Source organism: Mauremys mutica, chromosome 12 (genome assembly GCF_020497125.1).
Source record: "Mauremys mutica isolate MM-2020 ecotype Southern chromosome 12, ASM2049712v1, whole genome shotgun sequence".
Lineage (NCBI taxonomy): Eukaryota > Metazoa > Chordata > Testudines > Geoemydidae > Mauremys > Mauremys mutica.
Window position 1 is genome coordinate 4,518,278 of NC_059083.1, and position 24,817 is coordinate 4,543,094.

The window sequence follows — 24,817 nt, forward strand, 5'->3', positions numbered from 1 at the left end:
AGCAGGGAGCTGTGGGTTGGGATTCAGGGGTACCAGCAGAATTGAGGATTGTGGGGGAGCCCAAGGCTGGGGGAGCCAGCTGGGATTGAGGATTGTGGGGGAGCCCAGGGCTGGGGGAGCCGGCTGGGATTGAGGAACATCAGCAAAGGTGGGGGGAGGAATAGCTGGGAGGACAGAAATGGGGGGACATACGAGGACCGACATAAAAGGGCAAGAGAGACCAGGGGATTTAAAGAAGAGAAATGAGGGAGACGTCAAAGGCAGTGAGAGACGGGAGCAGTGTAGGAAGAGGGGGTGGGGGGGGTAAGCCCTGTGTCTCCTCAGGAGACAGAGAAACAGGAGAACCCCTTTATCACAGGCTGGGGAGGGAGAAGAGAAGAAGCCCCCGAAAATGCCGATAGGCGGGAAGAGGCTCACGATTTGGGGCGTGGGGACAGCTCATTCCATACCCGGTGCTGGGCGCAGAAGAGGGGCCTCCCACGGGGAACAAGAAACTCCTCAGCGGTGGAGGCAGTCGGTGGGGCTGGGGGACCAGGGGTGGCTCATAAAGGGTCACCACAGGCTGAGACTCACCCCAAATCCCGAGGGGGCCCATTTCATATGGAAAATAACCAACCTTTCCCTGAACGATCCCCCCCACAATTCCCGTCTCCTAAAACCAGCTCTTCTCCCCACTTTCTGAAGAACGTTGGTGAAATCCTGGGAGTTTTTCCACTGACGTTAGTGGGGCCCAGACTTTATCCTTTCCCACGTAGGAGAGGGAACGAGAGACAAGAACAGAGAGAGAGAGACCCTGAGACAAGGTCACCTACTTACCGGGCTTGGAGGGATTCCAAGGGGGACCCAAAATCTCCCCGATTCCTTTCCCCTCTTTTAGGGATCGGCCGACGGGCTCCGCTCTGGCCCCACATCCGCCATTATCCTCATGAGACGTGTCGGTTTCCAAATGGCGCTGGAGCCTTTTCCTGCTCGGCACAGACTCTGAGCTCAGGGTAGAGCTGCCCTTCGCCCGCAGCTGGGCTGGGCTGGGCGGGGAGAGACACACGGTGGAGGACTAAGGGCCTTTCATCTGCCCCGATACACCCCCCTGTGGACTTTGATTCCAGGTGGAGGGGAAAGAGATAAAGAAATAACTGGGAGAAGAGACACCCCATGGGAGCCCGGCCCAGCAGTCCTGGATTTCCCTTGCTGATGTGTCCCAGTTCAGATGCTGGCTCCAGCCCCTGCCGCCCAGCTGGGATTAGCTGTTGTTAATTATCATGTACCCCTTGCACCCACCATTACTCTGCCCGCACAGCTCGTTAGCTTAGGTGAAGGTTGATAAATGCCATTCACAGCTACGCTAAACCCTCCCACCCCTCCCGAACATGAGACATCTCTGCGGCCGTGGAGAGCCCCCAGGGGCCGGTCCCTGCCCAGCTCACCCTCCAGCCGGAGATCCCGGCGCAGAGCAGGTTTTATAGCAATGCTGCTCCTCCAGCTTGTGGCCATCCGGGGGCTGTGCTCCTGCAGCTGGCCCCATCTCCTGCTTCTTGCAATGCACAGCGGCCTGCCCACCCCGCCCTGAGCGTCCCTGCAGAGCTGGGGAGGAGGGGAAGCAGGGACCCATGGCCGGGATTCTCTGAGCAGTGGGGGAGAACCAGACTCAGATGGGCCCGGGGTGCTGGGAGAGGGGTGCAGAAGAACCAGGCCGGGGTATTGTTGTCAAGGTCCAAATTTCTTGGTCACGTTATAGCCCAGGACCAGACTCCACAGAAACGTTTCCCACACGATGCTGTTCATAAGTAAATAAAAGATTTCGTGCTCCGTTCAATAGTGTCTGGCGGTCTGGATTTGGCTTGTGGTGCCCCTATTGACTGCCCCAGAACATGGCGGCGCGAGGAAGAGTTGTGGGATGAAAGAGAAGAGGCCACGTAATCGACTGGGTCAGGTTTCAGAGGGGTCGCCGTGTTAGTCTGTATCAGCAAAAACAGCGCGGAGTCCTTGTGGCACCTTAGAGACCAACACGTTTATTGGGCAGAAGCTTTCGTGGGCTAAAACCCCTTCATCGGCTGCACGGAGTGACACATAGAGTAAGCTGGAAGAGCCGCTGAAGGGGAGCAGAGGACTCCAGTCCTGGGCTCTGATTGGGGGAACCCTGGGGGGCCCGACGGGTCCCCAGCCTCTGTGCGCCCCAAGTCAAGGGGCAGGACGTTGTCTGTGCAGCTGGGTCCTCCCTGCCCAGCTCTGCTTCCCCTGCGACACCTGCCCCTGGTCTCCTGGGAACCTCTCCCGCCTGGCGCCTGGTTTGCCCTCTGGGCTGTCCCCCGCTCCTCTCCCCGCAGCCCCTTCAGCCAGGCCTCCCCGCCAGTTGAGGGGTCTCTCCCTGGCCCTCGGCTGGGTCCATCCCCCACAAGGCGGCTCCCTCCTTCCTTGGTGGGACACCCCCCTCCCACTGCACAGAGTTGGCCTCCTAGGAGCAGAGTCCCAGCCTAGAGCCTCCCACAGACCTCCACAGCCATAGAGCTACGGGGAGAGCGTCACCCCCCTTCAGCCCAATCTGCGTAGGGGGGAGGCGGGCAGCTGAGTCCTCCAGGCCATACAGATCAGGGGGGTGGGGGCTAGAGGAGCCTGTTTCATGGGCACAGACAGGGCACCTCAGGGACACAGGGTGAGCCGCGCACTAGAACCAACAGCACCAAAGAACGGGCGGATTCTCTCCCCGGCGAAAGAGGCCGGCGGGAAAGTGACGATTGGGTCCCCGGTACCAGCATTGAAAAACGACACCTGCCCCTGTTCATAGTCCAGATACACCCGGATCCTGCGGGGTGCTGAGCTCGGGGGGAAGCGGATGCGCTGCTCAGGGGACGTGTGAGCCCAGTACTGATCCTCCCTGCTCTCCACAGCCCAGACCCCCTGCTCAGAGTTAAGGCTGATCCGTCCTTTCCTGCTCACAGATGCTCTGGCCACCCCCACATCACAGACTCCCCCAGCCCCCCCCTCCACCTCCCAGTAGTGTCGGCCTGAGGTGAATCCCTCACAGCCCAGCACACAGGGCGCAGGGTCAAATCTCTCAGGGTTGTCGGGCAGGTCCTGCCTTGTGCATCCCAATCTCACACTTTTCCGATCCGCAGATACGATGAGTTGGGGATGGGCCGTGTGTGGATCCAGAGTCACGTTCGCTGCAGAGAGAGAATCAGAGCGTGAGGGGCAGAGCTCAGCCCTGGGGCAGGGTCTGATCGTGTCGGTGACAGACCCTGCCCCAGCTGGGGAGTGAACCAGGCAACCTCCCCCCTCCCGGATTTACCCAGCTCTGCACGGGGAGCAGCGCTGAGATCTCAGCCATGGGCCGGGGGGATTCACACCCTGACAGAGCCAGTTCAGGGACAGAGCGAAAGGATCAGCTCGGCTGAGCCAGGCCCCAGACCCCGAGTCTGAGTCTCAGTGATTCCATCCTGGTGCTGGGGGGGAAGACGAGGGGGGTCAGAGGGAGCTGGATTTAAGCCACCTTTGTCCTTCCTTCAGTCTGCCTGGCCCCTCGCTCCAGGGGCCTCAGGGCTGCGAAGCAGAGAGCAGCCAGAGTGTGATGCCTCCTGTCTGTGCCCCCAGCAGAGCTGCCCCTGGGGAGGGCGAATCGGGGCGACCGCGCCGGGCCCTGCGCTTTGGGGGGCCCCGCGGGCTGGTGCGATTGGCTGGCGCAGTCGGTCCCAGAAGAGACGAATCCGTCACTTCCTCCCCACACCCCCCTAGGGCCGGCCCTGGCCCCCAGCCTGGCCCCAACCCACTGCTACAATAACGGCTGGGGGCAGAGTTGCTGTGGAGCCCCTGTGCCAACTTCACACCGGGGCGGGGGGCTCCCTGGCACCGGAGCTATTTTCTGGGGACTGTTTCCAGGCACATTAAGGCCCCTTTGCTCAAACAGAGCAGCATAAAAGGGCCTGAGAATCAGGCCCTGGAACCTTTCCCCACCTGCCCCCATCGGCGGCAGGTTTGTATAATTTTTGGTGGTGCCCAAAATGGTGGTGCCTCCCCCCCCACTCCCACCCTGTAAGCCGATATATATATTTTATTAAATAGTGTAAACATGGACTGGAAGCCGTAAACATTTAAGTTTCTCCTTATTGCACAATGTCACTATCAGAAAAATCCATTGTTGATTATTAGTGGTCCTACAAATCAAGAATTTGTTGCTGGGATAAAATGAATCTACAACGCGTCGGCGCCACAAGATTACAAGCGTCAATTAAAAGTGGAAAGTCAGAAGCAGCTTCAATATACGGTATTATATTTTGTGGGAATGTTCTTAATGTTTTCTCTGAATACTGTGTGGGTGCCTCAGCTTCCCCTGCAAGGTGCCAACTGAAGGTGTTGGGGACAAAGATCAGGTGACCTCCTTGTCCAGAAGAGACACAAAGGCCAGAGGAGGGAGTGTCAGTTTGGAGCTGGCTGGGGAAATGGGGAGAGGCCCAGAACTTGGGTCTGGGCTCCCCACCCCCCAAGATGGACCTGACAGAGGGGTTCTGTTTTCTGTACCCACAAGCTCTGTTCTAGACTGTGATCCTGTCGTCTAATAAACCTTCTGTTTTACTGGCTGGCTGAGAGTCACATCTGACTGCGGAGTTGGGGTGCAGGGACCTCTGGCTGCCCCAGGACCCCGCCTGGGCAGACTCGCTGTGGAAAGTGCATGATGTGGAAGGGCTGAATGCTCTGAGGTCAGACCCTGGAAGGTGTAAGCTTCTTGCCCTGGAGACAGTCTGCTCCGAGAGAGGAGGCTCCCCCAGAGTCCTGACTGGCTTTGTATGGAGTAGTTCCAGAGCATCCCAGCATCCCCTTCCACACCATGCGCTTCCCGGAAGTTCGCACAGGCACTGACACTCCCTCCTCTGGCCTTTGTCTCTTTTCCAGGCATTAGGAGGCCACCTGATCTCTTTGTTCTCCAGCACCTTCAGTTGGCACCTTGCAGGAGAGTGGCCCAGGCCATCAGTTGCCCAGAGACAGGGTTTCGGCCATTCTCTGTGCAGACGGCATCACACTGGCCCTCTAGGGCTCTACAACAATCACACCCCCTTTTCCCACCATCTAGATCGTTAAGAAATGCATAGGGGAAACTGAGGCACCACACAGTATTCAGAGAAAACATTAAGAACATTCCCACTCGTAACACCTGTATACGACTAGTTATATACTTTAAAGGGTGTAAAATAATCAAGTATTGTGCTAAACACAATTATACCAGTTAGTAGGGGAAGCAAAAGTGGATGGGAACCTGGGAGGCAGTGACCGTGAGATGGTCGAGTTCAGGATCCTGATACAAAGAAGAAAGGAGAGCAGCAGAATACAGACCCTGAACTTCAGAAAAGCAGACTGACTCCCTCAGGGAACTGATGGGCAGGATCTCCTGGGAGAATAACATGAGGGGGAAAGGAATCCAGGAGAGCTGGCTGTATTTTAAAGAATCTTTATTGAGGTTGCAGGAAAAAAACATCCCGATGTGTAGAAAGAATAGTAAATATGGCAGGCGACCAGCTTGGCTTAACAGTGAAATCCTTGCTGATCTTAAACACAAAAAAGAAGCTTACAAGAAGTGGAAGATTGGACAAATGACCAGGGAGGAGTATAAAAATATTGCTCAGGCATGCAGGAGTGAAATCAGGAAGGCCAAGTCACACTTGGAGTTGCAGCTAGCAAGAGATGTTAAGAGTAACAAGAAGGGTTTATTCAGGTATGTTAGCAACAAGAAGAAAGTCAAAGAAAGTGTGGGCCCCTTACTGAATGAGGGAGGCAACCTAGTGACAGAGGATGTGGAAAAACCTAATATACTCAATGAATTTTTTGCCTCTGTCTTCACAAACAAAGTCAGCTCCCAGACTGCTGCACTGGGCAGCACAGTATGGGGAGAAGGTGACCAGCCCTCTGTGGAGAAAGAAGTGTTTTGGGACTATTTAGAAAAACTGGACGAGCACAAGTCCATGGGGCCGGATGCGCTGCATCCGAGGGTGCTAAAGGAGTTGGCTGATGAGATTGCAGAGCCATTGGCCATTATCTTTGAAAACTCATGGTGATCGGGGGAGGTCCCGGATGACTGGAAAAAAGCTAATGTAGTGCCCATCTTTAAAAAAGGGAAGAAGGAAGATCCAGGGAACTACAGGCCAGTCAGTCTCACCTCAGTCCCTGGAAAAATCATGGAGTAGGTCCTCAAGGAATCAATTCTGAAGCACTTAGAGGAGAGGAAGGTGATCAGGAACAGTCAGCATGGATCCACCAAGGGCAAGTCATGCCTGACTAACCTAACTGCCTTCTATGAGGAGATAATCATAGAAGATTAGGGTTGGAAGGGACCTCAGAAGACCATCCAGTCCAACCCCCTGCTCAAAGCAGGACCAATCCCCAAATGGCCCCCTCAAGGATTGAACTCCCAACCCTGGGTTTAGCAGGCTAATGCTCAAACCACTGATCTATCCCTCCCATCCACTGGCTCTGTGGATGAGGGGAAAGCAGTGGACGTGTTATTCCTTGACTTTAGCAAAGCTTTTGATACGGTCTCCCACAGTATTCTTGACCGCAAGTTAAAGAAGTATGGGCTGGATGAATGGACTATACGGTGGATAGAAAGCTGGCTAGATTGTCGGGCTCAACGGGTAGTGATCAACGGCTCCATGTCTAGTTAGCAGCCGGTATCAAGTGGAGTGCCCCAAGCGTAGGTCCTGGGGCTGGTTTTGTTCAATATCTTCATTAATGATCTGGAGGATGGCGTGGACTGCACTCTCAGCAAGTTTGCAGATGACACTAAACTGGGAGGAGTGGTAGATATGCTGGAGGGTAGGGATAGGATACAGAGGGACCTAGACAAATTAGAGGATGGGGCCAAAAGAAATATGATGAGGTTCAACAAGGACAAGTGCAGAGTCCTGCCCTTAGGACGGAAGAATCCCATTCACTGTTACAGACTAGGGACCGAATGGCTGGGCAGCAGTTCTGCAGAAAAGGACCTAGGGGTTACAGTGGACGAGAAGCTGGATATGAGTCAGCAGTGCGCCCTTGTTGCCAAGAAGGCTAATGGCATTTTGGGCTGTATAAGTAGGGGCATTGCCAGCAGATCGAGGGATGTGATCATTCCCCTCTATTCGACATTGGTGAGGCCTCATCTGGAGTACTGTGTCCAGTTTTGGGCCCCACACTACAAGAAGGATGTGGAAAAATTGGAAAGAGTCCAGTGGAGGGCAACAAAAATGATTAGGGGGCTGGAGCACATGACTTATGAGGAGAGGCAGAGGGAACTGGGATTGTTTAGTCTGCAGAAGAGAAGAGTGAGGGGGGATTTGATAGCTGCTTTCAACTACCTGATAGGGGGTTACAAAGAGGATGGATCAAGACTGTTCTCAGTGGTAGCAGATGACAGAACAAGGAGTAATGGTCTCAAGTTGCAGTGGGGGAGATTTAGGTTGGATATTAGGAAAAACTTTTTCACTAGGAGGGTGGTGAAGCAGTGGAATGGGTTCCCTAGGGAGGGAGAGGAATCTCCTTCCTTAGAGGTTTTTAAGGTCAGGCTTGACAAAGCCCTGGCTGGGATGATTTAGTTGGGGGTTGGTCCTGCTTTGAGCAGGGGGTTGGACTAGATACCTCCTGAGGTCCCTTCCAACCCTGATATTCTATGATACTCTAAACTGATCACCAAATTTAAGTTGCGTGTTTTTCTCCTCAGGTGAGGACTCTGGGGTGGGGCTGGGGATGAGGGGTTCACAGTGCAGGAGGGTGCTCAGGGCTGGGGCTCAGGGTTGGGGTGCTGGGGGCACAGGCTCTGGGGTAGGGCAGGGCTGGGGATAAAGAACTTGGGGTGCAGACAGGCTGCCCCAGGGCTAGGGCCAGAGAGGGCTCCCCCTCCACTGGCAGCAGCAAGCTCCAGGGGAGAGACCCCCTCCTCTTTCCCCCCGCCCCGTGGTCACTGCACACGCTCCTAGGGCCCCTCTCAAGTCCAGAAAGCCCACTCGCCTCCCCTGTGGTGGGTACCGGGGGATGGGGAGGTTGCCATCACGTGTGGCCTCCCCTGCTGCTGCCCCTCACCATAGCCTCACTGGGGATGGGGCTGCCCCTTGCCCAGCGTGGTGCAGGAGTGGGGACTGCAGGGTGGTGGCTGGGGGGGCAGGGTGTCACAAAATTCACCCAAGCCCCAGCAGCTCAGGTCTAGGAAGCTCCCCTCCCCAGTGGTGTAGTCAGGTTCTAACATCAGGGGGAGCGAACACGTAAAAAAAGGTGCCACCCGACATCTCCAATTACTAATCAGGTAGTAGGGTTTACAGTGCTATAACAAGAGCTTATGCTATGACCATTATCCAGTCAGCTTGCCAGGGCCGGCTCCAGACCCAAGCACACGCTTGGGGCGGCATTTTGTCGCCAGGGCGGCAGCCGGCTCCGGCGGACCTTCCGCAGTCATGCCTGCAAGAGGTCCCCCGGAGCCGCGGGACCAGCGACCGCCAGAGCGCCCCCCACGGCGCGCCGCCCTGCTTGGGGCGGCGGGATTCCTAGAGCCACCCCTGCAGCTTGCACACTGCTATTTTGAATTAGTGATAATTCACAGAGAGAGAAAGAAGGAAGCTGAATTTAGAGAACAATTATTGACCAGATTCCTGGTTATCCACCAGCCACTTTGCTCCAGTCCATAGCACAAAGCACCGTAAACGCAGTAGAATCTGGCGGCCACACGCAAAACCCGGAGCCCAGTGCTGGCTGCCTGGAAAGGTGCCGATTTTGGAAAATGTGCTCAGAGGGGAGCGTCCGCTTCCCCCTTCCCCCGCACTACGCTACTCGGTGGGGGGCATGCTCCAGGGCGCGGGGGGATGGCATGGGCCGGTGCCCACTCCAGGCAGGGCCAGGGGAGAAATCCAGCTCCAGATATTGCTGCAGGAGCTCTCACCCCCCATCTGCCCATCTCCTGCCCAGCAATTAATCCTGTTCCCAGCCCCCATCAGTTCTGTCCCCATCCGACCCCCCCAATTCAGTCCCCCAGCGCCATCATCACCCCCATCAGTTCAGCACCCCGACCCCACTGCCCTCAGTTCACCCTCCCAGCACTCACCCTCTGCTCAGACCCCACCAGCAATACAGCCCCTCCAGCCCATCAACCCCCCTGCTCACGTCAGGCCCCCTTCAGCCCCCAGGCCATAATAAAGCCTCACAACCCCACCTCTGCTCCTCCTGGGGCTCTTCACCCTCCCTAGGCCTGGGGGCTACAGTGGGGGCCCCTCTCCCACTTCCCAGGCTGGCAGGGGAGCAGCCGCACTGGGGGGGTGACAGCGGGAGCCCCAGCCGCCCCCAGGGCACCTGACAGGATTTCTAAGTAAAATTCAGCCTCATTGTTAGAGCTCTCAAATGTCGGGGTTTTTTTTCATCCACAGCTCTATGGTGAGATCATGAGTGAGGCTTAATTTTACTCAGAAATCGCATCTCTCACGATTCATTCATGAGAGTTGGCCTGTCTGCGAACAGGTGACGTCTACCGAACCCCTTCTGACATTTTTAACATTTTTTCTTTTGACTTATAAAGTAGAGATGAAACAGAAATGTCTATTTTTGTATGTTGGATTTTCCCATTCTTCATTGTACCACTTGTGCATTTGTTAATAATAATAACATGGCCAGGGGATGTGATGTATGCGCATAAAGAGTTCTGAGAACGAGGTGAGATGTTCCTCTCTGACTTTCCAAAAGGCTCATTTTTAAACTCTTAGCTCTCTGCGGAGATACACTGCTCGCCCCCTCTCCCGTACCCCAGCCCACCTGGGTAACCCAACCGCTAGTTACAAATTCTAAATTCTAAGAGAGAAAAGAATCGACTTTTCTGTTTTTAGGAAAGATCTGGGCAGCCACCAGGAATATGTTGCTCAGCTCCTATCAAATGCAAAATTGAAACAAAACCTGAACTATGGTGCTGCCAATGAGCCCCCATAGTTCACAGGAAACTTTTCACTCCCTGTAGTGGGGTGGTCACCCACTCCTGCCCTGAGGGGCTTAAACCACCCAGGAGAGGGCTGTGGCTGGGGGCGAGCAGCTCCGAGGCTGATTGAGGAAGTGGGCACCCCTGGCCCTTATAAAAGGGCTGTGAACCAGGCAGTCAGTCAGGGAGTCTCCTCTAGCTGTGGAGGGAGACGGGCCTGGCTGCTTGGGAGCGTACCAGGGTACTTGATGTGGGGAGACCCAGAAACTGTGGGGGTACTGCCAGGGGCAGCCCCCAAGAGAAAGGGGCACCAGGGTCTGGGAGGGACATGGGGGCCAGCGACAGGTGAGACACTGGCCGGCAGAGGGCTCTCTGGAAGCTGGTGAGCTAATTTCCTGGACAGCCAGCAGGAGGCGCTGTGGAGGTGAGCATTGCATCGTTACACTCCCCTTTGAGATGAGAAATTTACCTTTGTCCAACCGCTGTCTGGACGAGAGTGAGTCTAGAGGAAGAAATGGGTGAAAAAGATGAAATGTCAGGTTGTCGTGTTTAGGGATATATTCACATTGTTAATGTTCTAACACAAAAGCAAAATGAAAAGAAAACAAACTTTATGAAGTTCTAGTGAAGGAGGTTAAGTGCAATTCAGACCAGTACAAACCATTCCACACCTCACTAAATAACCCCAAACATTAAAAACTAAGGACACGACCTAAGGTTACATGACAGACCCAGAGATGTTTTACCAGCAATTACACATCTGTGGCTGGCCCATGACAGCTGACTTGGGCTCGCAGGGCTCAGGCACTGGGGCTGTTTCATTGCGGGGTAGATGCTGGGGCTTGGGCAGAGGCCTGGGCTCTGGGACCCTGTGACGGGAGAGGGTCGCAGAGCCCAGGCTCCAGCCCGACCCCGAACCTCCTGAGCCGGAGTCAGCGGACACGGGCCAGTCACAGGTGTTTAATTGCTGTGTAGACAAACCCGCCCCCACTCCCAGAACCACGGCCCCGTCTTGGCCCCAGCTCTGGGGAGAGGGGGCAGAGACGGGGGTAAGGGGGGTACCAGGTAAAATGTTTGGGGACCACTGGCTTTCAGCACCCCCACTTGTAAAAATTCTTCCAGCGCCACTGCCTCTGCAATCCCTGCGCGGCTGGAGCCGCGCACGCCAGCTCGGCCTGCTGCGGGGGGGGGGGGGGGGGGGGGCCCCGAGCCTCCACACCCCCTCTTTGTCTCCCTGCGGGTGAGTGGTCTGCGATTGATTTTTTCTGTGGGTCAATGGCCCGTGATAGGAAAAGGTTCCCCAGCCCTGCTCTGAAGCAAGAGAGGGACTGTGGTGACACAGGAGGCCTTGCAGACAAACAATCCAAACAAACATACTCCAGAAACAGTGAATTCAGCAGGAAGCTCAAGCTCAGGTTAAAGTTCACAGCTGCTAAGAAAGGAAACCCCCAGGGAGTCCGAATGCAGGCCCCTAACCCAGTGTGTGTGGGCCGTACTGAGAGCTGGGTAGGGCATTCATAGCTTCCAAATGATTAGCTGATGATCTCCATCCACAATCACTGTCCCCAAGAGATTTCCCCAGCTCTGTCAGTTATCAGTGTAACATAGGTGAGAAAATTCCCCAGGTGACTGTTTATTACCTTTGAATTTCTGCACTATGGTCTCCAGAGATGCATTTCTTTGAGAAGATTCCCAGAGTCTCCATTTCAGGTCAGAAGAAAAGGCCCCTGAGTTCTGAAACTTCTCCCTCTCGCATCTGAAGAACAACCCAGTGTTACTCGCTGTGGAGTTCGGTCATGTCTGCGTTTTACTAACATGCATTTTACTCTAGTGAATGGCTGTAGCTCAGCAGACCCTGGAGGTTAAATTCTCTGTTGCCCCAGGAACAGGTCCAATCCCAGCTTGGACACTACAAGCTTCCCCTTCATTCTGGTGAGACCGATACTGGAAAACTGCATCCAGTTCCTGTGTCCCCATTTTAAAATGGACGTTGAAAAAGTGGAGCCAGTGCAGAGAAGACCCATAAAATTGATTTGAGGGCTGGTGAAAATGCCTCGCACTGAGAGATCCCTGGCACTTGAGTGTGGGGTATAAACACCGTCATGGGGAGAACAGACTTGGCACTAAAGGGCTCCTCAGTTTAGCAAACAAAGGCAGAACAAGGACCAATGGCTGGAAGCTGAAGGCAGAGAAATGCCCATGGGAATCAGACAGACATTGTTAGCAGTGCGGGTGCATTAACCATTGGAAAAAACTGCCCAGGGAAGTGGTGGATTCTCCATCTCCTGACAGGGCACCAGAACAGGGGGGCCATGGCCCCATCACTTTTAAAGGTGGGTGAGCTCTGCTCTCTGCCTTGGTACCTGCCTGAAAGGTGAGTGATGGGGGAGGGGCGGAGAGGAGTGAGCAGAGGCGGGGTCTCAGGGAAGAGGCAGAGCAGGGGTGGGGCTGTGGTTTGGGTGCCACTGCCCCCCCCCCCTTCTAGGCAGCCTAAAGGTAATAGGTAATAATTGGAGATATACCAATCTCCTAGAACTGGAAGGGACCTTGAAAGGTCATTGAGTCCAGCCCCCTGCCTTCACTAGCAGGACCAATTTTTGCCCCAGATCCCTAAGTGGCCTCCTCAAGGATTTAGTCAAATACAAGTTATTGGGCTGAACACAGGAATAACTGGGCAAAGTTTAAGGACCTGTGACACATCGGCACCAAGTCTGTGGGTGCTCCAGAGCTCAGCACCCACTGGCAGCTCCACAGATCAGCTTCCCCCCGCCCCCCTTCAGTGCCTCCTGACCGCTAGCTGGCCCTGCCGATCAGCTCCTCCCACTGCCTCCCGCCCACCGGGGATCAGCTGTTCAGCAACGGGCAGGATGCGCTGGGGGGAGGGGGTGGACTCGGTGGAGCAAGGGTGGGAAGAGGCTTGGCAGGGCAGGAGGAGGCGGGGTGGGGCTTTGGGGGAAGGGGTGGAGTAGGGGCAGGGCCAAGGGCAGAGTGGGGGTCGAAAATCCCCGGGGGAATGAGAAAGTCAGTGCCTGTGCGGTGATAGACAGGAGGTCAAAAGTGAGGATCTCACGGTCCTTTCTGGCCTTCAGCTTTATGCATCTATGAAACTCAGTAATACCATGTGGCAATGAGTTCCATGGGTTAATAATGAATTGTGTAAAAAATGTATTTCCTTTTCTCAGCTTTACATTAGTTGCCTTTCAGTTGCACTGAACGTCCCCTCGGTCTTGTACTGTGAGTGTGGGAAGCAGGATCCCCTGACGTATATCCCGTACCCCACTGAAGGGAGATAATTAGGGACAATCCTTGTGGTGATGTAGATGCCCATCGTACCAGGACCTGGCGTGAGACCCACTATCCCATTTCAAAGATAATTTATGTTCTTATTTAGCTCTTTGGATACATACGATGGTCAGTCCATTAGCTCCGGGGTTCTAAGCTTACAAAGGCCAGTGTGTGTCCCCCCCGCACTGGGGGACGGCAAACGACTAAATGAACCTGCACTGCCCAGGGAGCCGGGAGCAGTGGGAGTCGGTGCAGTTCTGGGGGGCAGGGATGGAGCTGGGGGGAACTGGCTGGTGCCTTCTATTGCTGGTTCGTCAATGGCTGGGGGATGAGCCATGTAACACGGCTGGGCGGGTCCCTGCCCGTAGGTGTCTGTGTCAGCGCAGGGCCTGTCAGGCCTGTAGCTCGACATCAGCATCACGGGGCGAGAGGCAGCCCAGGCTGGGATCTGGAGGGCTCAGCAGTGCCACAGTCCAGGCTGCACCCCGGGAACCCGTCGCACTGATGTAAATCTCCCTTGTGGCCAATTAAACCGATTCCTCCTTGTTCTGCCCTCAGGGGACGTGAAGAACAAGTGGTCACCGCTCTCTGAAGAACAGCCTCAGGCAGATCTGGAGACTGTTATCAGGCCCTGCCTCAGTCTCCTCTTCTCTAGACTGAACACACCCATTTATTGCAACCTTCCTCACAGCTCGTCCAGTCTAAACCTCGCATCACTTCTGTTGCTCTGCTCTCAACTCTCTCCAATTTCTCCACATCCTTCTCACACTGCGGTGCCCAGAACTGGACACAGTTTTCCAGCTGAGGCCTCCCCGTGGCAAGAAGGGGGGAACAACGTCCTCCTGTGTCTTACACTGACACTCCTGTTAACACACCTGTGCTGGGTGCTCACCCCACATCAGCCCCCGGAAAGGGTGAAGGAAGCAGAGAACGAGGAGATTGGGGAGACAGGCCACACATGGGGGGTTTCGGCCAGAGCAGTGACCCCTGGTTGGACGATGAAGCTCAGCTGAGCAGGTGGGGGCTGGGCTAGTGCAAAGCCAGGAAGGTGGCAGCAGAAATGGCTGCAGGGAGGAGTCTGCAGCCCCCCTGTGCACTCGAAAGGGCAGGAGGGACCCAGGCAGAGAACAGCCTGCTGGGAGCTGGCCCTGGGGGAGGGAGTGTTAGACTCACAGGGCCAGAGGGGGCTGCCAGGGTCACCTGGTCTAACCCCCGTCAGAGAGCAGGGGGGAGACGAAGGCCTGTGGGAGGGGAGTGGGGAGCAGCCCAGGGAGGGAACAGACGGTGCCTGCATGTGGCAGGGTCCCTGGGCTGGACCCTGGAGCAGTGGGCGGCTCGAGTTCCCCACCCAGCCCCGGCTGGAGCGGCATTGCCTGGGCAGTGGGGCCAGCGAGACTCTGCCCCCCAGCAGGGAACCATTCAGTGACCTGGCTGGGGGCTGAGTCACGCAGAGGAAGCTGCAGCTCCTGGGGGGAGAGATGAGGCTGCAGAGTGAGAGAGAGACAAGGGGGGGAGACGCCAGGGGAGGGGTTGGCCCTGGAAGAGCTAATCCCCAGAGCAGCCAGGAGGGGGCAGCACCTGCGGTGAATACAGCAACCTGGGACAGCATCCCACAGTGACATCTGCCTTTTTCACAAGAGCGTCACCCTGCCGCCTCCTTCACTGTGTGACCCACTGCAACCCCCAGAGCTTTTCCCGCAGTCCTGCTGCTGCCCCAGTGACTCCCCATTTCCTAGTTGTAAGTTTGATTTTTCCTCCCAATGTGCAGCACTTTGTCTCCATTGAATGTTCCCTTCAATTGATTTTAATCCTTCCTCCCTCCGCCCTGTGTCTCTTGTGTCTATTTCGACTGTAACCTCCCTGGGGCAGGGACTATCTCTGTCTGTGTCTGTGCAGCACCCGGCCTGCTGGGCCCTGGTTTTGCCTTGAGCCTCCAGGCACTGCCATAGCGCTACTGATAACGGCACGTTATAAACTCCTCAGAGCAGGGAACGTCTCTTCCATCGTATCTCTTGCCACGCCCAGCACACGGCTAGAGCTCACTGCACAATTAGAAACAATTAACAAACAGCCCATTGAACAGTCATCAGATGGCCCTTACTTTCCATCCCTACCGACCTGGGTGGAGTTTGGAGTCTATGACCTAGAAATGAAAAACTCGTTCTCCATCCCCGATCTCCTGAGGTCTCCGTTCCACCAGCCACACTACAAATAACACCCCTGTCTGTGGGTCAATCACTCTTTTCTCAGGCTGCTCTATTCTGGAGTCTGGTCACAATGACAACAGCCCCGAAATGAGATTTAATGGAGGGAGATTGGGAACCAGCCCCACACTTTGCACTGCTGGGCCGTGGGGAGCCAGGTCTCATGTCCAAAATCCCTTCCCTGCCCTGGGAAGTGAAAGGGAGAGTGAGAAGGAGCCACCTACCTGCTCAAGGTGCCTTTGATGTCCTAGAGGGGAGAGAGAAAAGGAAATTCAGTCCCAGCTCTCACACTAAGGATCCCTCCTGCTCTGGAGGGGACTCACTTGGTCTTCATAGTTCAAGGTTCAAAGATAAATTATTGGTTATTTATTAACGCAAACCAAAACATTCAATGTGCAGCATTTGTTCTTTCGGAGAAGTGCTCTGACTGCAGGAGCTGGGCCCAGGAAGTTTGTATAAGGAGGCACACAGGCTCTTTGTGTAGTGACATTTGCATAACCACCCGGCACATGGAACCCGAGGGCTCAGTCTTGCGATGTGCTGAACAAGGATCCTCCTAACGCTCACAGGTGTGGGGAAGATCCCCTCCTGCAGACTCCAGGGGGGCCAGAGGGAGGGATGCCCCCAGGCTGTGCTGCCCCCGTGCTGTAAACTCTCTCCCCACTCGCCCACAAACACTCTGAAGGCCCATCCTGTGGGCTCCTTGACATGCACAGGAAGGTGGGGCTGGATGAGAGCAGTGGGTGTGGGGTACAGAGTAACACAGGGCCAATCACCATCCTACACCCCAGGTTCAATGCAGGAAACCTGAGGAGTGAAGACTCCTGCCCACAGCAGATACTGGTCACAACAAATAATCTGAATCTAGATATCAGCTAGAGAAGTCCAGGATGCTACGTTTTATTTCTCATCTTTTTTTCTTTTTCTGCTAGTTAGAGGCATTTTTTGAAAAATAAAATCATCAGAAGGTTTTTGGAATTCTAACGACTACTTACAATTTCAGGCTACCATAAGTAACGAACAGCTTCCCTGTCTAACTTCAGTTCTGGCAGAGAAAATCATCACAGCCTCAGACCCCATGTATCAATTTTAAGGCCAATATTTTCCCTTTTTGTGATATGTAGGAAAAGTGGCAAAATCAGGCTTTAAATGGAATCGTAGCTTCAATCGTAGCTATTTCCATAATTAAACAATGGTTCCATCTTTAATCTTTTGTTGTTAGTGTTTGGAACACAGGAAATGCCAGACTGGCTCAGACTGGACGTCATCTAATCAGTATTCAGTCTCCAAAGGTGGACAGTGCCAGATACTTCAGAGGAAGGTGTCAGATAATCTGTCTCCCACATTCTCATCCTTCTCTCTAACAGTTAGCGATTGGCTGAAGCAATGAAGCATGAGGTTTAATGTCACTCTGCGTATTCTTGTTATCCGTATAAATATCTGATCACTTTTGAGTTTTGCTAAATGCTTGGTCTCAGCAACATCTGGTGGCAATCAGCTCCACAGTCTAATTATGTGATGTGTGAAAAAGCATTTATTGGATCAGTTTTGAATTTGTCACCTTCTAATTTTATTGAATTTCCCTTTGTTCCTGCATTATGAGACAGGGAGAACAGAGTTTGGAGTCTGTGATTTTTGGAGGAGTCTTCTCCCAGTAGAATTCAAAAGAAGAATTTCTTTTCATTTAGCCCTCGATCCAATGCTCGTTGTACTCAAGAAGTAGATTTCCATTGACTTTACTGGGCATTTTATCAAGCCCTTAAGGAAAAATAATGTACATTTTAGCAATACTGTATGTTCTGACCATTCACTCCTACACTCCAAAAGTGAAGGGTTAGGAGACTTTCTTGCCCTGTGAAAGGTTCTGGGGTGTTTCTAACACCGTCTCACCTGCAGGAATTCACTCGCTGGCTGCTGGCACTTCTGCTCCAACTCACTGATCAGGGAACTGAAAGAGGAGAGTTCCTCAGATAATTTGGCAACATACTCAGCCCTCCCCTTTCCAATTTCCTTCTTCAGCTCTTCCAACTGGGCCAGCAGGTGTCGCTCTTGTTCCTCCAAAAACTGGCGCAGTTGCTGAAATTCAGCCACAATCTTCTGCTTCTCAGTTTGTAGCTGTTTCTGAAATGACGAGATACGAACAGGAAAATCACAGGTCAAGGACAAGACTACGGAGTGAGCCATGGGACATTTTATAAACCTATGGGATATTTTATGCATGAGGCAGCATGTCATTGCAACGCCACGGAATTTAACTTCTGATATTTTATGGAAAACATAGTCTATGCTCAGTAGACAGAAGATTTTCCAATAGATTTTCAAGAGTCCTAAGTGGTGTTTAGAATATGAATTTTTCTTGCATGATTTGATAATCTGTGATCTGTGGCTTCTAGAAAACCAGATCCTTCTAGTAACCGGAAGCACAGCAGGTGTGGGATTCAGAGTTGACTGGCAAGGATTATTTTAGTAGAGGAAACAGTAGAACCCAAACTAAGAAGCGCTAGACTTGAACTGGGGAACACAAGCTGTCTACAAAATAGAGAGAGACATAAAAGGGCATTTAAAAAAAAAAGTACTACAATTTCAGCTCCATCATTTGGTCTCATGAGTTCTGAAAACAGTTTTCGATACATAAAATTTGGCCCACCATAAATCTTGGATTTTAAGCCACAAGGGACCTTGAGCACAAATTGGGCTGCCGGGAAGACCCCTTTTTACACATGCAAATCTGAGTTTGCAGGTTGCTTAGGACTGAGTGCATGTGAACTGGACAGAAGCCCACCAATTCATGCTGTTTCTGGAGCACTCTCTGGCCCCGGATACCCTGGGAGCCAGGAAATCAGACCAGATCTGGACCCAGATCTTCTCCATGGCAATGTCTAGCAGCGATACCATTCCGGGCCTGTTCCAAAGCTCACTGAACTGACCCGGAGTCTCTCCAATGACGTCCTTGTGCTTTGTCTTAGGCACTAAGTGAACCTCCTCCTCTGGGGCAGCAGATTCCCAGAGCAGCTGCACTGATTGGCCAGCTGCGGTTCTCTCTGTTCAAAGTGCAGCTGGCCAAAAAACTGGGGGGTGGGGGGATTTTGCAAAAATAATTGAAATTTCAACGTTGTTTCCATTTCTCAGTTTTGAAAATGGAATTTCTTTTGATTTGTTTGAAAAATATGTTGAAATAACTTTTGAAACATGTCACATTTTTCTTTCTCCCTTTTCCCAACATGGAAGAAAATAATGTTCATTTCCCCATATTTTTCTTTTTAGTACGTCCTCTCTGTACCTCTTCAAAAGATCTCCCAGTTTTGAAAAAGTGGCAAAAAGGAAAAGGAAAAACTAAGGGGGAAAGAATGGGAAATTATTCATTTTAGTGCGCTCAGTCGAAAAAAGGGCTAAAAGAGAAAGAAAGAGATAAAAAAACAAATATGAACATTTTTAAAAATTTCAGCTTTTTAAAAGCAAAATGAAAATTTCAGTTTGAAATGACACAAAAATGTTTGTTTCATTTTGAAATTTCCTGTCAAAAAATTTAAACGTTTGTTGCAAGTGACTTTTTCCCACGAAAAAAGTTGTTTTCTACTAAACCCCTTTTATCTACAGGAAGCGTTTTTTGGTTGAAACTTTTCAACCAGCTTTAGTTGAAAGACTAAAGGAGAAACTACTGTTAAGTAAACAAATTACACTCGAATGATCAGAGTTTTAATCATCCAAATATTGTCACTTTCTTTAATGCGGCATTTTCCTGCTGACTCTCAATTAAAGCAGAACAGTTTTTCTTTACAATGAGAAGAAAGAAGTGATCATCTTTCACGGGTGAGAACGTGTTACTCACTATTCCTCTGATGACACTCAGACTATTCCTCTGATGACACTACTAAGCAGTGGATTGATAATGTCCCAGTGCACATTTGCTTCTGAGTAATAACGGCACCTACCAGCAGTTCAGGGCTTTTATTTTCCCCACTCAATTTAAATGTCAGAATCTCTTCGCTCTCTTTCTTCAAACTCTCCAAACGGCTCCGAATTTGTTTCTAATTAAAGAAAAACTGGTTTAGTTCTGGTTGTTTTTGGAGGATTTCCCCCCATTTCTTTATATTTGCAAGAATATCAAATACATAATAAAATGGGTGGGTGCTCTAACCACATGACTATACAGTCAGTCTCACGCTTGTGGTCTCTCTCTCTCTCTCTCTCTCTGGCCCAAATGACTCTTTATCCCCAGTGCAATAGCTTCTACAGCGGGGAGGGAGGGAGCCCCACACCACAATACCCATGGGTAGGGCACTCCCCTGAGAAATGGCAGATCCCTGTTTGAATCTCTTCTCCTCATCAGGTGGAGTTGGGACTTGAACCAATGTTTCCTACTTCCCAGGTGGGCACCCTAACCCCTGGGCTAAAAGTTAGGAAGGAGGCTGCCTCTGTGTGTATCAACTTGTGGGGCCTGAAGTGGCAGGTTTTGTTCAGAGGCCATCTACCAGGTTGGGCCTCACCCTCTACTTAGGCAGCCGAACGCCTGTCTTCCTCCAGACTGTGAATCGCTCTAGGGCTTAGGTGGGAAATAGGCGTCTGGATGCCTAGCGGGAGGCAGCACTGCAGTGTGCGTGCCTAGAAATATAGGGATGGTGTAAAAGCTGGAACGAGCCAGAAAGGCCCAGACCAACATTTTAGTCACTAAAATTGTTGCAAAACCCATCAGGTACTTTTACAGACAGTTAAGAACAATCTTTTAGTGATGAGAACAGACTCATAACACATTGTGCTCCTGGGGGAATTCAGTGCTGCTGTGCAATGCAGGATTTTGCAGAAATTAATGTTGGGCACCGAAAATTTCCTTTTCCCCCACAGAAATGGGCTGCCGAGACGTTCGCCACCACTAGGAGCTGCTGGACTTGGCAGAGCCCAGATCTCAAACAGAGAAAATCCCAGGGGGAGGGAACGGGAGTGTTCCCAGCAGCTGTTGCAGTTGCCAGCCCGCCCTGAGGGCAGGAAGGGGGCAGCAGGAAGCAGGAAACTCCGCGCAAGCCGGGACCCAGCATGAGGCTGTTTCTCCTTCTGGATCCCTGGGCTCTGGAGAGGTCGGGTCTGTGAGTGTCTGCGCCGCAGCTGGGCTCTGGAGGAGACGGGATGTGAGTGTGTGGGCCGGGGAGGGCTCCACAGCTGGGCTCTGGGGTCGGAGGAGGCAGAGAAGCAGGAACTGGGTTGTTGTTGGGGTTTCTTTAACTCTCTACCCCGGGGAAAAAATTGTGTGTGTGTGTCTGTATTGTTACAGACAGACTTGCTGACAGGTATTTTGAAATAAATTACGAAAATAATTAAAACTGGTGCGATTGTTTAGTGTTATTTTGACAAATAAAATTTGCAGAATCTTAAAATATTGTGCACAGAATTTTAAATGTTTTGGTGCAGAATTCCCCCAGGAGTAACATTGTCACTAACTCATTTTGGCTCAAAACCATATTTTAAACCCCAAAGGACCTTGAGGATGATATTTTACCACTGAGATCTGATTCCTAGCATGCTGTTATTAACCCATTCCAGCCCAGAGCCAGCTTTTAAACACCACGAAGGACCTGGGACACATGGTTCCGAAGTGGCCCAGAGGATGAAATGTATAATCAGAGCACATTGCCTTGTGGACAATATTGTACCACTGAGAACGGATTAACAGCTGACTGTCCTTAACCTCTTCCAGCCCAGAGCCTGTTTTTGTACACCAATAGGGACCTGGAACAATCGGTTCTGAAGTTGCACAGGTGTAGGAAATTATTACATATTGTACATAGAGATGAGAATACATAATGCTAATGAGAGACCCAGGTAATTTATCTTTGATGGGGCATTCTGGGTTCCGAAGAGACACAGGAATGGCATTTTGATAAATAAAATTGGTTCCAAAAAGAGCAGATACTGTGGCAGACACTTAAGAACAACATTTTAGTAACGAGAACAGACTAATCAAACATTGCTATTAACCTGATCTGGCCCAGAACCTCTTTTTTAACCCCCAAAAGGACCCAGAACACACAGTTCTGAAGTGGCTCATGGGACCAGAATGATACACATAACACAACTCACTGAGAACAACGCTATCAGGACCGTCCTTAGGATTTATGTGGCCCTGCACAGCATTATTAAACGGGTGCCCCTCTGCTCCACTGACGGCGGTCCCCAGCCGGCGCTGCTGACCCGTATGTCGAGGGGGCACAGCCACCACCCCCGCGCCCAGACCCCCAGAACCTCCCCGCCCCATTGCTGACACACACCGGCAGTAGCTCAAGACAGGCTTCACACTGTCACATGGGGGCTGCGTCTTGCCAGAGCCCACGGCCCTCCTGCAGCCCCTCGCCACTCCTGGCTCCCCACGGGCATTGTGACAGGAAGTACCAAGCAGTAACAACAACAACAATAATACGTGTGTGTGCACGTGACAGCGTGTGTGTGAGTGAGTATGTGTGTGAGAGAAAGAGCCTCTGTGTGACAGTGTGTGTGTGTTGGGGAGTGTGAGACTGTGTCTGTGTGACAATCTGTGTTGGGGGACTGTGACTCGTGAGAGGCCGGGTGTATGTGGGTGTGAGAGTCAGTCTGTGTGTGAGAGACTCTGTGTGTGTGTGTGTGTGAGACTCTGTGTGTGTGTGTGTGTTAGGGAAGTGTGAGCGACAGTGAGCGCACTGGTACTTTAAGTCCCCCCCTCCTCACTCACGAGGAAGTTTCACTTCTCCTGTCCTGGCACTGGTCCGGGCCCCACCAGAGACGGAGCGGTGCAGGCAGGCAGGGTGCAGGGAGGGACTCTGCTGCAGGCAGCGGTGGGCTCCCCGGGGCTGGGGCGGCAGAACTGAGCCGGCTGAGGAACGAGTGAGGAAGGGGGCAGGGTTGGGGTTGGGGAGAAGCCCAACGGCCCAGCACAAGGGAGGGGGCGGAGAAGAGAGGAGCCAGCTACGGCCAGTGAGGGGAAATGGTGCCCCAAATTGTCCAGTGCCCTACGCAGCTGCGTGTGCCGCGTATGCCTAGGGATGGCCCTGAACGCCATCCCACAGAAATCCTTTTCTGAACCCACCTTCAAGTGCCAGTTAATGGCAAAAAATAGCTTTATTTTTTCTGAGGTGGCACAAGGGACCAAAATGATACACACACAGTGGGGTGCCAGCTGTAGATGCAAGCCTGCATTGCATGCCCGACTGCCTGTGTATTGTCTGACTGGCCCCTGCAGGCTGGGTCCGACACGCGGGATGATTCCTCCAGCCCCGACGTACAACACTATTTTGTTCTTCTCACAGCAGGACCTCACACACAGTGCATGCGAGATCATGTTTACACCGCATGGAGGACGCCATTTTGGACTGCCTAAGGCATGTGAGTCGTTGCCTCGCTTGCTAAACCTGTCACGGCCTGCGACTGTACACGTCATACAACTAACTGAGAACAACACTACAGGAAACCTTCGCTGAAGCCACCTTTAGGGGCCCGTTCCAAGCTCCATCCGGCTTTATAAAGAAAACTGCCCAGAACACTCGGTGCCGAAGAGACACAAGGAACAGAAATATGCCAGAAACATCTTAATAAATGAAATTGTTGAAAAAACAGTGGCTACTGTGGCAGACACTTCAGAACAATCTTTTATTAATGAGAACTGACTAGTTACACGCTGTTATTAACCCTTTCTAACTCAGAACCTTTTATTTGAACACAGAAAAGGACCTGGAACACACGGTTCCAAAAGCGCTCGGGGACCAAAGTGATTCACGTAATACAACTCACTGAGACTAATGCACTAATGCAGAAAACCTCTTCCAAACCCAGCTGCAAGTGATGGTTTCAGGCAGTAAACGGCTGTATCAGTAAATCCGCCCAGAACACTCCGTTCCGAGGCAGCACAGGGGACAAAAATGATACTCACGATACCCCCCAGACTAATGCTGGGCTACAGAACACCCCGACAAACCACCTGTTCAACAAACAGCTTTATTAACCAAACCACCCGCAGACTCCGCTCCAAAGTGGCTCACGGGACCCAAATAAACGGAAATGGCTGGAATGGCATTTTAATAAAAACAACTCAGTGGAAACAGTCAGACAATAATGGGAACGTTACTGTAGTCATGAGAACTGATTAACAGCTGAGTGTCATTAACCCATTCCAGCCCAGAATCATTTTCAAACCAAGGAGGAGCCTTAACAGTCAGTTTTGAAGTGGCTCACAACCATCTTGTCAACTCTTGGAAACGGCCATCCTGATTATCACTACAAAAGTTTTTTTTCCCTCCTGCTGATAATAGCCCACCCTAACTGATTAGTCTGTTAGAGCTGGTATGGCAACACCCAGTTGTTCATGTTCTCTGTGTATATATATCTTCCTACTGTATTTTCCACTCCATGCATCAGATGAGGTGGGTTTTAGCCCACGAAAGCTTATGCCCAAATAAATTTGTTAGTCTCTAAGGTGCCATAAGGACGCCTCGTTTTTTTTTTAAACAGTGTGTTATGTCTGTTCTCATTGCTAAAGTATTGATTGTAAGGGTGTCTAACTGTATCCGCTGGTTTTTGCCAAAATTTATTTTATTAAAATGCAGTTCCTGGATGTTCCAGCTTTTACACCGTCCCGTGATTTCTTACCTTGTAATCCTCAGCAGCCTCCTCTATGAGAACCGCAGGGTGTCCTTTGTGATCTTGGGACAGATGGCAAACCACACAAATGAGTGTTTGATCCTTTTGGCAGAAGACTTTTAAATTCTCCTTGTGTTTGTCACACACAGTCTCAACGTCTGGTTCTTTTGCTGACTCCAGTGTCAGTTTTCTGGAAGCGTCTACGATATTCCTCAGCTGTCTGTTTGGTTTGAGGTTTCTCCGGGAGAAGGTTTCTCTGCACTCAGGACAGGGGAAGTCTGCACTCAATCCTTCCCAGCACTGAGTGATGCAGGCCTGGCAGAAATGGTGCCCACAAGCTAGAGACACTGGGTCTTTAAAATAATCTAGACACACCGAACAAGTCAGTTCAGCGAGGAGCAGTTGTGCTGGAGTCGCAGCAGCCATGGCTGCTTCTGCAGAGAAGAGAGGAATTTAGTTTCACTTTCCTGTTCTCAGAAATGGGCTGATTCTGAACTTTGTACATGAAGCAGGCGTTTCCTGTGTATTCGTTTTCTCATGTTACTCTTGGGAGGCTGGAACAGGGCCAGATTAACTTTTTGTGGGCGCGGCACCAAACAAATTTGTGGGCCCCCACTGGGGAAATAGGGCACGTGATGGGGGCGGTCGGCAGAGCGAGGGGCTGGTTGGGGACAATGAGGCGCAGCGGGAACGGCCCCACTCAGCCCAGCACAAGGGCACTGTTTACAAACCCACGACTGCTACATGCACACTGGCCGCCCAGACCTGTGCTGCCAGCGTGTCCCTTCCACACTGCCCCCCTGCCCAGTGCCCGGCCCCC

The 24,817-nt window shown here is 52.1% G+C and overlaps 1 protein-coding gene across 2 annotated transcripts; it reads right to left on the reverse strand.

Moving 5' to 3' along the window:
- Positions 1 to 1,775: 1,775 nt before the first annotated feature.
- On the reverse strand, positions 1,776 to 24,464 carry LOC123345573 (zinc finger protein RFP-like). Of its 2 annotated transcripts, XM_044982552.1 has the most exons (7): positions 24,007 to 24,453; positions 19,332 to 19,427; positions 17,290 to 17,520; positions 15,624 to 15,646; positions 11,551 to 11,666; positions 10,380 to 10,412; positions 1,781 to 3,161 (listed from the first exon to the last, which is right to left on the reverse strand). In XM_044982552.1, exons 1-7 carry the CDS (start codon positions 24,421 to 24,423, stop codon positions 2,638 to 2,640), a joined length of 1,440 nt encoding a protein of 479 aa, XP_044838487.1. In that variant the 5' UTR covers positions 24,424 to 24,453; the 3' UTR covers positions 1,781 to 2,637. The 2 variants fall into 2 exon arrangements, with proteins under 2 accessions (XP_044838488.1, XP_044838487.1); XM_044982553.1 differs by lacking the exon at positions 17,290 to 17,520 and having other exon boundaries at positions 1,776 to 3,161; positions 24,007 to 24,464.
- Between the last annotated feature and the right edge of the window lie 353 nt (positions 24,465 to 24,817).

Coding starts and splice junctions, on each gene's coding strand:
- LOC123345573 (XM_044982552.1), bottom strand. CDS start 24,423: ATGGCTGCTGCGACTCCAGCACAACTGCTCCTCGCTGAACTGACTTGT. Junction 19,428..24,006: donor AGGCTGCTGAGGATTACAAG/GTAAGAAATCAC, acceptor TTCTTTAATTAG/AAACAAATTCGGAGCCGTTT. Junction 10,413..11,550: donor CATAGTGCAGAAATTCAAAG/GTAATAAACAGT, acceptor TTCTTCCTCTAG/ACTCACTCTCGTCCAGACAG.